This window comes from Talpa europaea (genome assembly GCF_964194135.1).
Source record: "Talpa europaea genome assembly, chromosome: 8".
Classification (NCBI taxonomy): Eukaryota; Metazoa; Chordata; class Mammalia; order Eulipotyphla; family Talpidae; genus Talpa; species Talpa europaea.
In genome coordinates this window covers 86331768-86345842 of record NC_140075.1, presented here as the reverse complement: position 1 = coordinate 86345842, position 14075 = coordinate 86331768, and the positions used below count along the sequence as shown (strand labels likewise).

Genomic DNA, 14075 nt, shown 5'->3' with positions numbered 1-14075 from the left:
CAGCCCTACTGAGTTTAATAAAAAACATGACATATGAATATACTCTCCCCCCTTGCAAAATAAGTAACCACCGGTGCCTAAGGTCTCCTGTTCACAAAGAACATTCTAGAGAGTCACCCCCTTTGGTATCTGGTTCCCTTCTAGCCTGTATCAAGGATTTGCAGACACTGCACGTCTTTCAGTGAGCACCTACCCCACAAAACATGGACAGGTACTCAGGAGAGTCAGCCACTTTTGGAAAAATGTCTTTGACATTTTTTAAAATAGGATTTAAAGTCTTGTCCATGTCTATAAAGGAAAAGAATTATTTAAAACCCACGGCTAAAAGGACAGCGTGGGGCTTTAAATCCAATCATTACCAAGCTAGCATGTTCAATTGAGTAGACTCCAGTGGCAGTGCTGCAGTTCTGGGCATGCACCACACTGCGCTCAACCCCTGGCATGTATGATCGCTGAGTCCTTGCTTTGCTCCCAGCCTCAGGCCCCCTCCACTTAATAAACAGTATTATAAAAAGGTAAAATCTAGAGTTAGTGGCAAAATCTTCACAGTAACTTGTTAATAAAGTTGTAGATGGCTGTCAAGGGCATCAGTCAACTGGACCCTGGAAAATTAATTTGATGCAGTTCTGTTCCCCAACCAGCTGCGTGGCACAGAAAGGGCAGGCGGCGTGAAATGCATGAGTTCCGTGAGGCAATGGGATCTGAGACCAATATTTTGCAGACTTCTCTGAGCACACGTGTCCACAAGGGGTGAAAGCATGAGTTGGTGGTCCCGCGTCTACATAAAAACCAGCCTCACAGCCGAGCCAGAGAGGCACATAGGGGCCCACGGTTCTGCACATGGGGCACTCCCTCTCGTTGGCTTCTGTGTCGCTCCGGTGGCCCCAGTTGTGGTAGCCATGCACATGGCCACAGCTGAGATATGCCCAGGGCTGCTTCTCCTCCACCACCTCCTTCCTGCTGATGCTGGGGAAGGCCAAGGTGTTGAGCCCCACGGGGCACTGGGGCCGGGCAGCGTTGATCTCCTGCCGGAGGGCCTCAATGTGCTTCTGCGTGGGAGTGTGGAAAAGGCCGTCGGCGGTTCTCCAGAGCAGAGTGGCCCCGCACAGGTCAATGAGGGAGCCGTCCTGCAGGACATTGGTTTCATTTTCCACCTACAAGTTCGACAGACATGCCTTTAAAAAGCAAAATTTGGCAAGCTAGCATTCTTCTCAAAATAAACAAAAATCATCTTTGAAGTTGACAGAGGGAGGCAGTTTGTCCCACTAAGAACAGGACTAGGCAAGTGACTTATCCTCCTTGAGCCCCAGTTCCGTCATTTAAACGCACGCACAACACACACAAGCCGAGTCTGCAAGCCCGCAGCACGACACACGTACCTTAGGTGTTCATGAAATGTAACAGTTATTTTAATAAACACACATCTCCTGAGATTTTAACTTTTTCTTCTTAAGCCAGTAACACAATTACGCCTAGGTCTCCTAAGGCACAGAGAGTCTCCAGTTCATCCACTGAAGACTCACTCATTTTAACTAGAGTCAATCCAGAAGCCCCTTGTGGGCTCCTGCGGTAATTCCGGCAGGTCCAAGAGATTACTGCTGACTCGCAGCTTCCTACAATCTCTCCTTTATCCTGCATGCTGAAGACTTGGAGCAAAAGCCTCATTTCTAAGAGGATGTCTGTGCTATGCACGCCAGGTGCTCACAAGACTGAGTACCAGCAGCACAGTCAGACGTGGTCAGCAGAAGCACGACCACCGCCTCCCCAAGCCACAGTGCTCAAAGTCCCAGGGGCACAGACACCAATAAGGCCTCCCCCGTCCTGGAGCTTGTTTAGTGCAGTAGTGGTCGGCAGACCTGGCACAGCTGGAGTCAGTGAAGGTGATGGGAGTGCTGAGCGTGCTGGGGAGCCACTGCCCCACAGCAGCCCCGAGCACGGAGCCTGGAGCCCACCGCTGGGCTGGAGTCCTGGCTCTGTCACTTACTAGTACTGTGACCTTGGACAGTTATGTAAGCCCCAAGTGCCTCAATTTCTTCTCCTGTAAAATGTAGATAAGGGCACTGCGAGGGTTAAGTAAGTTAATACAAGTGCAGTGCTGAGGACAGTATCTGGCGTGAACTAATAAGCATTGCGTTAATGTCTGCTATTATGATAGGTCAGAGGGAGTTTTGATAAGGGTTCTCCTTGGACAGAGATTTGAAAAAGATGTCAGCAGTCAGTGAATAGGGCAGAAGAAAGTTCAACAGGTGCCTGAATGGGGCTGGATGGGGGCGGGGTGTGGGGTGCAGGATGAGAGACCCGGGCTAGAGGGTCGCCTGGCCTCATGTAGCTGAGCAAGTCAAGAGGAGTTTTAGGCAGCTATGGGAGAACAGATTTGCCTTTCCAGAGTGCAGAGAGCAGACTGGAGGTCATAAGACCACGGGTGGAGGAGACAGTTGGGGTTAGTTCTCTCTCAAGGCAAAGAGGGCATATGTACCCCAAAAAAAGAGGCAATCAGTGGCAACAGACGAGAGACAGGTATTGAATTCATTAGTCTCCAGAGTTCTGGATGTGAGGAGGAAAGACCTTCACATATCAGGCAATCTTACTGTCTACATAGAATGGAGCTTTCCATGGACAGAGAATATAGGAGAAGTAGCAGACCGAGGGAAGAGGGAGGGGAAAATTGGAAGTTCAGTTTTGGGTGTGGGATCTGAGGGCCACGCAGAATGGTATTCTCAGTGGTAATGTGACGTGAAACAGGAATAAAAATAACAAGTCCTCAAAACAAAAATCCAACAGAAAGTAACAAACTGGGTGAGTAAACCAAATTCCAATCTCCTTTCTCCCTTTTAGAAATATATGGTTATCATCTTTCTGAAAAATGCTAGATCATAGCACTAGTCCCTGTATGTTTCTTTCTTTTTTTTTTTTTTAAATAGAGGCATGTTTTTATTTATTTATTTGTTTGTTTGTTTGCTTGTTTATACATACACTGGGTACAGTCAGAAGTGCGGGAGGGCGAGAGAATTCACCAGAGCCAGAGCGGGGAGCAGAGCAGGCAGAAGGACCGAAGTACACTGCTGAGGAGAGCAGCGGGCGGCAGGAGAGGTCTGCACGCCATGTGGGACCCTCCTCCGGTGGCCGGGGAGCAGCCGGGGATCGAACCGGCGCCGCAGAGGCCGCTGGCAGCCTCGCAACCCAGCGCTCAACCGCTGCGCCACCGGGGAGGCCCTCCCTGTATGTTTCTTTATGGGTTTTGGAAAAAAAAAATTGATCTCTTGTTCTAACTTCTACTTCACAATCAATTCAAAATACCAGAGTAGAAAGTTTACTAAGAATTTGGCACTGTGCCTACACAGCTGTGGCAAGATCAGAACCCCAAAGCTCTCCACTGAAGATATAATTATTCTCCATAGGAGTAAAGGGTTAAAAAGCAACTGCCTTAGAGCATTTGGGATAAAAAGCAATATTTACTGGAAAATATTAACATGCCAAGTCAATGTACTATATGAATTATTTCAAGCAAATAGCAATAACTATGGTTTTTGTGAATTATATAGGGAATTTGTATTGATTTCTTACTCTGAGCTGAAGGGGCAGGGAGAGCTAATTTAATTATCTTGTAGTTCCAAAGAGTCTAGTAAATAATTCTGTAATTCTAATACATAATTTTCACTAGTTACTCTTAGACTGTTCAGAATTTTCCCAAATTAGTAGTTTTACATGCAAAACAAATTTATCCTTCTTCAAGTGAATTTAAGTGCAATTTTGTGGTGATGTGTATAGTAGAAGATCATGCTTTTAAGGTAGTAAGGAATAAAAGCTAAGTTTCTTCCACTATGGGAAAAGCTTGATCATTAAAGGAAATCAAGCCATTTCCCTCTTACTCTGAGAAGACTTGCAGAGTTCTCAATCTCTGCATCAGTGGTGCACAGCACTCACACCTGTACAAAGTCAGGAACTGCAGGGGAGGAAAACGACAGTCCTCCAGTTAGATTTTAGTTGTTTGGTGCATTTTCCAGAGTGAAGTCAAGTTCACTCACCAGCTTTCCCCTCTGCTGGGCCGACCTGGTTTCTCGCAAGGTGTACACGTCTCCGCAGACAGAGATCTCGCGCCAGACCCCGGGCTGGGACTCCTCGGTGAAGCCTCCTCTTGGATGCATCACCAGGACGCCGTTGGTGGTGAGCCCATCCATGTGGCCATCGGGATTTTTCCACTTTGCTGCCTTTTCCTGGAGAGGAGACCACAAAATAGAAGATGCCTGCTGAGATGACATTCAACACGAAGAGATACAGGAATCTCTCGACAATACCGGGCAGGGCAGAGGGGCAGGAAGTGATGAGTTTTCATTTCCTATTTAAAGTTAATAATCAGAAGGATAAAATATGCAATTATGCTGGCAATAGGGAAAAAGTGCTAAAGTGGATGAATGGTGTATCCCTGGAAGCACATTATATTCATCTTGGGAGCTACCAAAAAAAAAAAAAAAGAGAGAGAGAGAGAAGAGAGCGAGCGAGCAAGCGAGCGAGCGTGCGTGCGAGCGTGAGCCTGACGTAGGGGCTCTTCCTCAGAGATTTGTTTTTTAAGCCCCCATGTGATTCCAGAAATCTGCGACATGTTCTTCACCCCTATTATCTAAGAACACTTACATTTACATGTACTTACCTGCAAAGGATACAGAACAAAGGATAGTCATGGGGAAAAACAATTTTTATTAAACACACTAAATGTCAAAAAATGTTCAGCTAATGAGCGGTGAGCACTACGCTGTCACACAAACCTGTGCTTGTGGGGCGAGGTGTGCCCATGCAGCAGGATACCAGGGCAGGACAGACACCCTGGGGTGCCTTGCCATAGCGTACCCTCTTCTTTCTTGGGGATGGTGCCCACGTTGTTCCCCTCACTCGGGTAAACCCTGACTGGGATGACCTGACCATGACGACCCGTGCCCTGGCGACACTGGCTGGGAGTGGGCATGTGACTAAGAGCTGGCCAGGGAGGCCTGAGTGATCTTTTGGGATGCTTATGGGAGAGATGCCTTGGCTCTGAAGAGAGAGGAGGAGCAAACAGTCCCTCTGCTGCCTCCTCTATGGCAGGAAGTGTCAGAGCGTGGGAAGTGCAGGGCCCCCTTCTCTGGGTGGAGAAGGCTGCCCCTGAGGGAGCTGAAGGGCCCAGGGAACAGAAGGCAGGACAGAAAGGACCTGGCTCTCTGGGTGTCAGACAACCATGGGATTAACTGGCCTTGGAGCTGGCCTTCCTTGGTGCTTCTTGATACATGGGATAATATATTGTTAGCACTATTTAGGCCATTTTTTTTTAAAGATTTATTTATTTTATGCATACAAGAACTGGGGTGTAGGCCAGGGGTGTGTTGGGTGCGAGGATTCACCAAAGACAGAATAGAGAACAGAACAGGCTGATTGACTGAAATACACTGCTGAGGGGAGCAGCAGGAGAGACAGGAGAGGTCTGCTGCACCATGGGTAGCTCCATGGCTGGGGATTGAACTCGTGCTGCAGAGGCTGCAGATAGCTTCAAAGTGCTGTGCTTAACCCCTTGTGCCATCAGGGAGGCCCTGAATGGTTTTTTTCTTCCTGTAAAAATATCCTGATTCAAGAAGGAACTATTTTAAAGGTGAATAGTCGCTAAGACTTTTGGGTTTCATTTACATGGAGAAACTATGAAAACAGACACTTTATTTGCTGTGTACTCTGCACTATCACAGCTATAACATCCAATATGGAACACAGCAAATGCTCAATACATTTTTATGAATGAATAACTAAAATTTCCTTTGAACCCATTTATTTTTTCCTCTGAACTAACCCTCTCCAATCCAACATAAATACATTATGTACAATGTTTATATATACTTTAAAAAGCAATTACTGTATAAATTATATTTAATATAGCACATGTAACAAATGACTTCATTGCTTTCAGATTTTTAGTCATAGCTCTTCCAATGGATCATCTGAAAACTCAAAATCTAACTGGAAGCATCGTGGAAAGCAAACTTGTTGGCTGAGATGAAATATTACCTTCAAGAATAGTATTTTTCTTGAAAAAAGGTACTGTTTAATAGTACTTACTCCAAGAAATATGTTTTTGGAAGAGTCAAATCCAGCTGCAAATATCCTTGCTGTGTAAGGCTCGTTCCTGTCACAGACGATCCTGCAGGCAAACCTGGAGATAGTGCTCTGTGTGATTTGGGCTTCATCATTATTCTGACTGCCAGAAATTGTGTCTGTAACAACGAAGTCGATAGGGCTTTCTGTTGACCTGCCCACCTAAGTAAATCAAATATACATGTGATTTACTAGAAAAATACTGTGTCATCATATTTTATTCACGTCAAATGAATGTTCAGGATCCCTTTAACATTCATTATCCCTGAGGATCAAACTTTAATAAAAAAAAAAAAGTTTCAGTCCTGTTCCTTTATTATTTAAGAAAATGTGGTATTATAGTAACCAATCAAAATTTAAATGTGAAGAGGAAAGCTGAATTTACTATTCTGGAAGAAGATATAGAGCTTGCCACGCTAAGAAATTTTACTGAGCTCTAAGAAGCTTTACTTTCAAAGCAAATTGTTGTTGTTGGTTTTTTTTTTTTTTTTTGGTACTTCCAGATGGAAAAGAAAGCAAGATATTAAAAAGGAAGTCAACAAACAAAGGAACTCTTGACTCCCATTCTCGCCCTGTTGCAGGGGACAGCTTTCCTCATCAAGTAAATCCACCAGTGACTCGGCACAGAGCAGGGACAGTTCTCACCCAGATGCACCCCAAATGCCACTGTAAGTCAGAGTCCTGTACAGTCCTAAGACATCTAAAGTTTGAGGTGTGGTCAAATGGAAGACTGAAGAAACTGGTCTTCACATTTCCATTTCGGAATTTTGAAAAACTTGGGAAGGTCTAAAATACTGCCATTAATGTTACACTGGCTTACTTCCTTCGGTAAGTTTAAAGGCTGTCAGAATAAATATATTTCATTAGCAAGAGCTTGGAGTTCTATGAAAACTTTTCATAGTCAATAAATTCAAATAAGACATGTACTGTTCTGTCTTGTAAACTGGGAAGAGTTAAGTATTTCTTTACAACTAAGGAAATCCTCAAGGTGGACTATTAAAACATTTATATACTGTTCTATGAATCTCTAACTGGAGAACAGTGACAAATGTTATATCTATCAAAGAGATTTTATAAGTTAAAAGCATCTCTATGTATTCAAATCATTATTTAATATTAAATATGATGTTAATATTCTCTCCTAACAACAGTGCCTGTAATTCTGAAGCTGCCTGTGAGAGGAACACACAGAGGCCCCAGATGTGTACATTTAAGGCCCCCAAAAGTCAATTTCCCAAGTGTTTTTATCCTGATCTAAAATCCAACTGAAAACTATTGCTGTAATATACTTTTTATTCAAATGGATAAAAGTGAAAAATACACATATCTTGTGTCATTTGGCACTATTTGCTCCCTGGAGCAGTATTACTAAATTTCTTTCTAAATCTCACATATACATTCTCGTGCATAGATTATCACTGTAAGAGCAACAGACAACAGACATTCATTTTCATTTTCTCTTTGTTTTTTATAACCGTTAATCTCTTGTCCTAATGAAATGTGCCTGGAAAAACTTAACCGCCAGGTTCACTGAAGCTCATCAACTTGAATAGATGCATAGGGCCTGAGCTTATGCATTTCAGGTTTAGAAAACATATAGTTTGTTTAAAAAGGCAACATAAAATCTAAATTAGCAATATTATAAAATTGTATCATACAATTCATCTTTCTCAAGCTGCAGAATCTTCCCTTTGCTAGCTTCATTTGAAAGCTGGGTGAGTAACTCAAAAGTTCTTCTGATTCTGATTGCTCTAATTTTTTTTCAAAGCCTTAAAAAAAAAAGTTCTATTCTCCCATAAGTAAAAAATACAGTATTACTAACTATAATCATCCTGCTGTCCACCAGAACTTAGTCATCTTTTTTTTTTTTTATAAGATTTATTTATTTATGCACACAAGAACTGGGGTAGAGGCCAAAGGTGTGGGGGGTGAGAGGATTCACCAGAGACAGAGTAGGGAACAGACAGGCAAGTCAAACGAAATACACTGCTGAGGGGAGCAGTGGGTGAGACAGAAGAGGTCTGCTGCGCCATGTGGGTAGCTCCCTGGGTGGGGATCGAACTCGTGTTGCAGGGCTGCGGATAGCTTCATAGGTTGCATCTTAACCCCTTGCACCACCAGGGAGGCCCAGAACTTACTCATCTTAAAGATGGAAATTTGTACCCTTTCACCAACATCTCCCAAGACCCTCCACCCCCAGGTAACCACTATCTAGTCTGTTTTTTAATTTTTTTAGATTCTACATATAAGTGATATCATATTATATTTTTCTTTCTCCATCTGATGTTTCATTTAAATTTTTTTTTAATTTTAATAGAGGCATGTTTTATTTATTTGTTTATTATTTGTTTTGTTTATACTTGCACTGGGTACAGTCAGAAGCGCGCGGGAGGGTGAGAGAATTCACCAGAGCCAGAGCGAGGAGCAGAGCAGGCAGAAGGACCGAAGTACACTGCTGAGGGGAGCAGCAGGCGGCAGGAAAGGTCTGCGCGCCATGTGGGACCCTCCTCCGGTGGCCGGGGAGCAGCCGGGGATCGAACCGGCGCTGCAGAGGCTGCAGGCAGCTTCGCAACCCAGCGCTCAACCGTTGCGCCACGGGGGAGGCCCTGATGTTTCATTTAAAAATTTTTTTATTAGAAAGTAACAAATACTTACTGTAAAATATTTCAGAAACAAAAGAAAATATATAGGAGAAAATAAAGGCCTTTCCAAACTCAGGAACAAAGCTGTGCTGAACATCTAGTCCAATGACACTTAGGAGTGCAATGTGGAAAGTTCTAAAATTACTTACTCATCATATAAAACCCAGAGCTCTATAATGACCAGTTTCTGGTCTAATTTCTAACAACCTCTATCAACCTTTCTAACAAGAGAGTGAAGACTTTTCAAGCTTTGTTGCAGGTTTTTCCCACTCTGCAAAACTAAATGGTCCTATTTTGTATGATTTGATATTATTTTGAGGGGTCTCAGAATGCTCAAAATTTTCTTCCCTATAAATAAATGGTAATAGTATTCCTATACCCCCAATAACCTACCACGTCATATCAAGTAGGAAGAATCCACTTTCAGATAGTTGGGGAAACCTAATAACCCATAAAGCTACATCCTAGTACAGTGACACAAAACTGCTTCTCTACCAAGATTTTGCTCTTCAAGAAAGGTCACACTGACTTCATCCCAATATATTAATGTCTTGATGAATTCTCATAAATGACTATAAAACATGACATTTTATTCCAACTGGAACAGACTGCCAGGATCAACTATCTATAGTATAGTCGAGATACTTACATGACTGGCCATATAAGTAAATCTAACCTGTAGAGCAATAATGTAATTTGTAACTTAGGACACAAGCCTCATGTTGCTTTTGCCAGGAAAACACTAAGTCACTTTCCTACTGAAAACTCACCGATGTGAAAAACCTACAGCCTGTCTTTTCTTTGGATCACTGGATCAACTCGACATTATTTTAAAGGCAGTCATGTGGCTGAGCCAAGCTGTTCTGAATTTCATCTGATGTTCATATAATGTTGATGATGGAGGCTTAGCACAGAAAATTTGGGGTGGAGGCTTCGCAAGGCAAGATACTAGAGATGGGGTTAGAAATGACTGACATAGGGGCCTCCCTGGTGGCGCAAGGGGTTAAGCACTGCACTATGAAGCAATCCGCAGCCTCTGTAGCACGAATTCAATCCCCGGCCAGCCAGGGAGCAATCCGCATAGCGCAGCGGACCTCTCCTGTCTCCCCGCTGCTCCCCTCAGCAGTGTATTTCGTCAGTCTGCCTGTTCTGTTCCCCACTCTGTCTCTGGTGAATCCTCTCACCCTCCCGCACCTCCGGTCTGTACCCCAGTTCTTGTATGCATAAATAAATAAATATTAAAAAAAAGAAATGACTGACAGTCATTAAGCCAGCTATGGAAATCCTTAGGAAGGACTGCTATAGAAATGGAGACTGTTGGTCCACAAAGGAATGAACCCCAAAGGAACACTATCTAAGAACAATTCCTGCTTTGCCAAAACACAGATCTTGTTGCAAGACTGTCCGCCTGTATCTATGTAGGCGTCTCTTTTAATAACCTTCCCTTTTGAAAAGCAGCAGCAGCTGCAGAAGCTCTTGGCCCCCCCACCCCCTGCCCTTGTCTATGCAGGTGCCTCTTTTTTCCTTATAAACCTGCTCTTTCGAAATGTAGCCTTTGCCTGTTTTTATATATACAAACGTCTCCTCCTTAGTAAACTTGCTATGTACCGCTGAAAGGGAACTCTGCCCAAACTTTTCTCATAGGGAACCCAAGGATGCCACTCACTGAACTCCAACATCACATCCAAATCCCAACATTGTCACCTCATCAGAATCTCATCACTGGATATTCACATAGTAGATAAGGGGAAAATTTTATTTCCTACTATTGTCACTCCTAGGCCCAGCATCATTCAGCACTCCCAATTTTGTATCTATAAGAAAAGTTGGGGGTTGTCTGGATGTTAGTTGAAGTCACTGCAGTTCAGGTGATGCTGAAGCACCTGGAAGGCCTCCCTCACAATTCCTAGACCAATCCTACCTGTGTCCCCACATCTGAACCTTTTTTTCTGACTTTCCTCCTTTGATAGGATGATGGATTGCAGCCCGAACACAGGACTCACTGCTCCACTGACGCTTGGGACCCTGAGATTCCAGCCTTCCAACAAATTTGGCTCCTGATCTTGTCTGTCCCTTTCTCCTGAATTATCAACTTTACTTATTATATGGTGTAGGGTAAGGAAAAATGTCAGGCTTTTCTGCCCTCCCACCCTCAGGATAGATGATGGACGCTTGCAGTCCTGAACGCATGCCTGATGGCCAGCACCTGGAATAGGGTGTGGGCATAGGTAGATGGGATCCACCTGGGCTGAGACTGGGCTTTTAAAGGACAGCGTCATGAGGACGCCAGTAGAAGCTGAGAACGAACAGAAGCCGAGAGAGAAGCAGAGAAGGCCGGAGAGCCCAGATAGAGTGAAGACTTGCTGGGGGCTGGGAGGCCTGCGAGCCTCCTGGCCCCCCAGCACTCCTGCCTGCCGTGTACCTGGTAATCCTAATAAGAGACCTGCAAAAAACCACTGAGGACTCTGACTCCTCCTTTACCCGGTCTGCTGGATCCTAGAAAACCTGCTCAGTGGCCATTCCTGCCCTTTACATATGGGTTCGTGCCACCAGCTCGCAAACACATTCTGGAGCTTCTCAAACATGTCACTGATACTTTAAAAATATATAATAAAAAGGAGAATTAGAAACTGATTATCTGATTGGATGTTTCCACAATGCTAAAGTGCTATTTAGTTTCCAAACGCCTCCTCACCATTTCCTACTTATCTCATTGTGTACTGTTAAACATTTCACTGCTTGGCTGAGCACAGTTTGAGAAGCGTGCTCTAGACTAGTTGCTCATCTTTAAACACGCTTTCCTTCGCCTCCAAGCTATATTGCCTCATTTTCTCTGATGCACTAAATGGCAATACTTCTTAAAAACCTGTCACTAGCTAGCACCCTCTATTTCCTTACCCATCTCCTTAACTTCTCTCAACCCACTCCAACTCAGCTGCTCTCTATTCGGCTCTGCTGAACCACCTGATCCAGAGCTTACGATCAGTTAAAATATCCTGGTACATCTATGAACTTGTATTAAAATAATGGATCGAGAAGATGTGGTACATATGCACAATGGAATATTACTCAGCAATCAAAAAAGATAAACTCATGCAATTTGCAGCAACATGGATGGAGCTTGAAGGGATCATGCTCAGCAAAATAAGCCAGAAAGAAAAAGAAAAATACCGGATGATCTCACTCATAGCAGGAATTTAGAAAACCTAAATAAGGGACCAGGAAAAAGACTAATTATAATAAAGTAAAAATCAAAATCAACAAGCAACTATAAACCAGAGACACACTACAGCGGGGTGGGAAGGGGAGGAGGGATTAGGGTCAAAATAAGGGGGAATTTTATGGGGATTATAATCAAGATGAAAATGCATACATTGTGCAAAAATGAAAAAATGATGTAAAAAATACATGAAATAAAATAATGAAGCTCTTCCAGGCTTGTTGGTAGAGAGCCCTTCCATTCTCTTCCTAGGTAATCTCATCAAATGCTATTAGCTGGCACAAAGCCCTGATATCTCTCCCAAACCTCAGATTAGCACCCCCAACTTCTAAATGAATGTCTAATAAGCACATCAAATGTAACGTATTGCAAACAGAACCCAGATCCTCCAGAAAACCTCTAGACTCCCTATGTCAATGACTGGCATCCAATTCACTCTAGCTAAAATAACACACAAGAATTAGCCTTGATTCTTTACTGTCTTCTGTACCCATTTAACCCTGTACGAAGCTTGACAGGTCTACCTTTCAGACTACATCTTCAGTTCTTCCATTTCTTCCCACCTTAGTTCATTTATCACCATCAACTCTTACTTGGATTTTATGACCTTAGTTCCAAACTACTTTTTTTACACTTGCCTCCTAGATTTTTCTCCAGACAGTAGTTGGAGATTTCTTACAAAAATACAGATCAGATTATACCTCTCCCTTACTTAAAATCTGCCAAAAATTTTCCCAAACTCCTAAAATTAAACCCAAAGGTATACAGCTTTAGCTGGCCTAAAGGCTCTACCCTTTCCCCTCTTCTTAATTTGTTTCCGTTCTGCCTTGAAGTCTTTGCACTGACCTGTTCTTCTGCCTGGAAATTTGCCTATTTGCGGTCAGTTTGCCTCTTCTAGAATGCAGGCTCTATGAAAGGGAACTTAGCTATCTCTCCCCAGTAACTAGACAAGCAGCTGATAGTAGGTGCCTAAGGAATGAGACTGAAGAATGCAGGACTAGGACAGTGAGCCTGACCCGTGAGAGACAGACAGACAGAGAGACACACGCGTGCACAAGTATAATGTTTAAAGAAATAGCTACTGAAAAAAATAGATATTCTTTAGTATTTTTTCTCTTAAATAAGATGTTAAAGAAATATTACCACCTAAAATTACTGTACACCAAATAAATGAAAAAAACAGCCAAACCCCCAAAACATAAAGCATTGTGGAACCCAGTTTGGAGGCCTGTGCAAACCAGGGTAGGAAGGACCCTTAACACAGGCTAGGGGACCTGCAGCTCCATGACCCCATCATGACAATGTACTACTACTGGGCATCACACCTCCCTTTAGGGACTCTCCATGACATAGCACCCTTTTCTTGATTCCTTTCATAAACTATTTTCTTCTTTTATAGTTTACATTCTCAAGTTACTCTTTTCTCTTGCCTCTCTATTTAAATACCCCATCCTAATTCTAATTACTAAGATATTTTCCTGATTATTAATTCATACTTTCTCATATTTAATCCATTCCTAATTCAGATCTAGTTTTGATCCCCCCCGCCCCAGGCAGTCGTATTTCAGAGTTCTGAGGATGCTACCTGATTCCAGTGTGGGAAAGGCAGCACAAGACTCTTTTTTGGTTCATTCTGATGTTCTGTTTTTAAATGCTCAATTAAGCTAGAAATCATTTTAAAGGATAATGGCCAAAATGAATAGCCCTGAACACCAAGGTCCCTAACTTGAGAAATATGAATGCTACAGTGCCTTTGCCTAGAGATTTTTGTCAGTGATATGTTTTAGACATGGACATTTGTTGAAAGGAGGAAAAATTTAAAACAAGCTTGATTTTTCTCAGTCTTCCAAGAGTTGCTTAAAATTCTAATCAGAGTGATCTGGCATTAATGGAAACAGACTCTTTTAGTAAAAATAATATAAATAATATATGTTCTCTTAATAAATCTATACATTCCTAAACTACCACACTTTATTTAAAAAAGTTGAACTGGTATAGAATGTATAACTTATGAGAACAATATCTTAGTTCTGCCACTAAAGCCTTCTTGACCTTAGTTTATGTTACTTTCCCTTTCAAAACTAGGTTTCTCAGCTGTACTG

General features: G+C 42.9%; 1 protein-coding gene across 1 annotated transcript in view; it reads right to left on the bottom strand.

Annotated features, from left to right (window-relative positions):
• Positions 1–587: 587 nt before the first annotated feature.
• The window catches only part of PELI2 (pellino E3 ubiquitin protein ligase family member 2), a gene marked incomplete at both ends in the record, with an annotated part of 170037 nt that continues 156549 nt past the window's right edge, over positions 588–14075 (bottom strand). The window contains 3 exons of the mRNA XM_084241029.1: positions 588–1154; positions 4026–4214; positions 6076–6273. Of these exons, the coding sequence (XP_084097155.1) occupies positions 588–1154; positions 4026–4214; positions 6076–6273 (954 nt within the window). The remainder of the gene's footprint in view (positions 1155–4025; positions 4215–6075; positions 6274–14075) is intronic.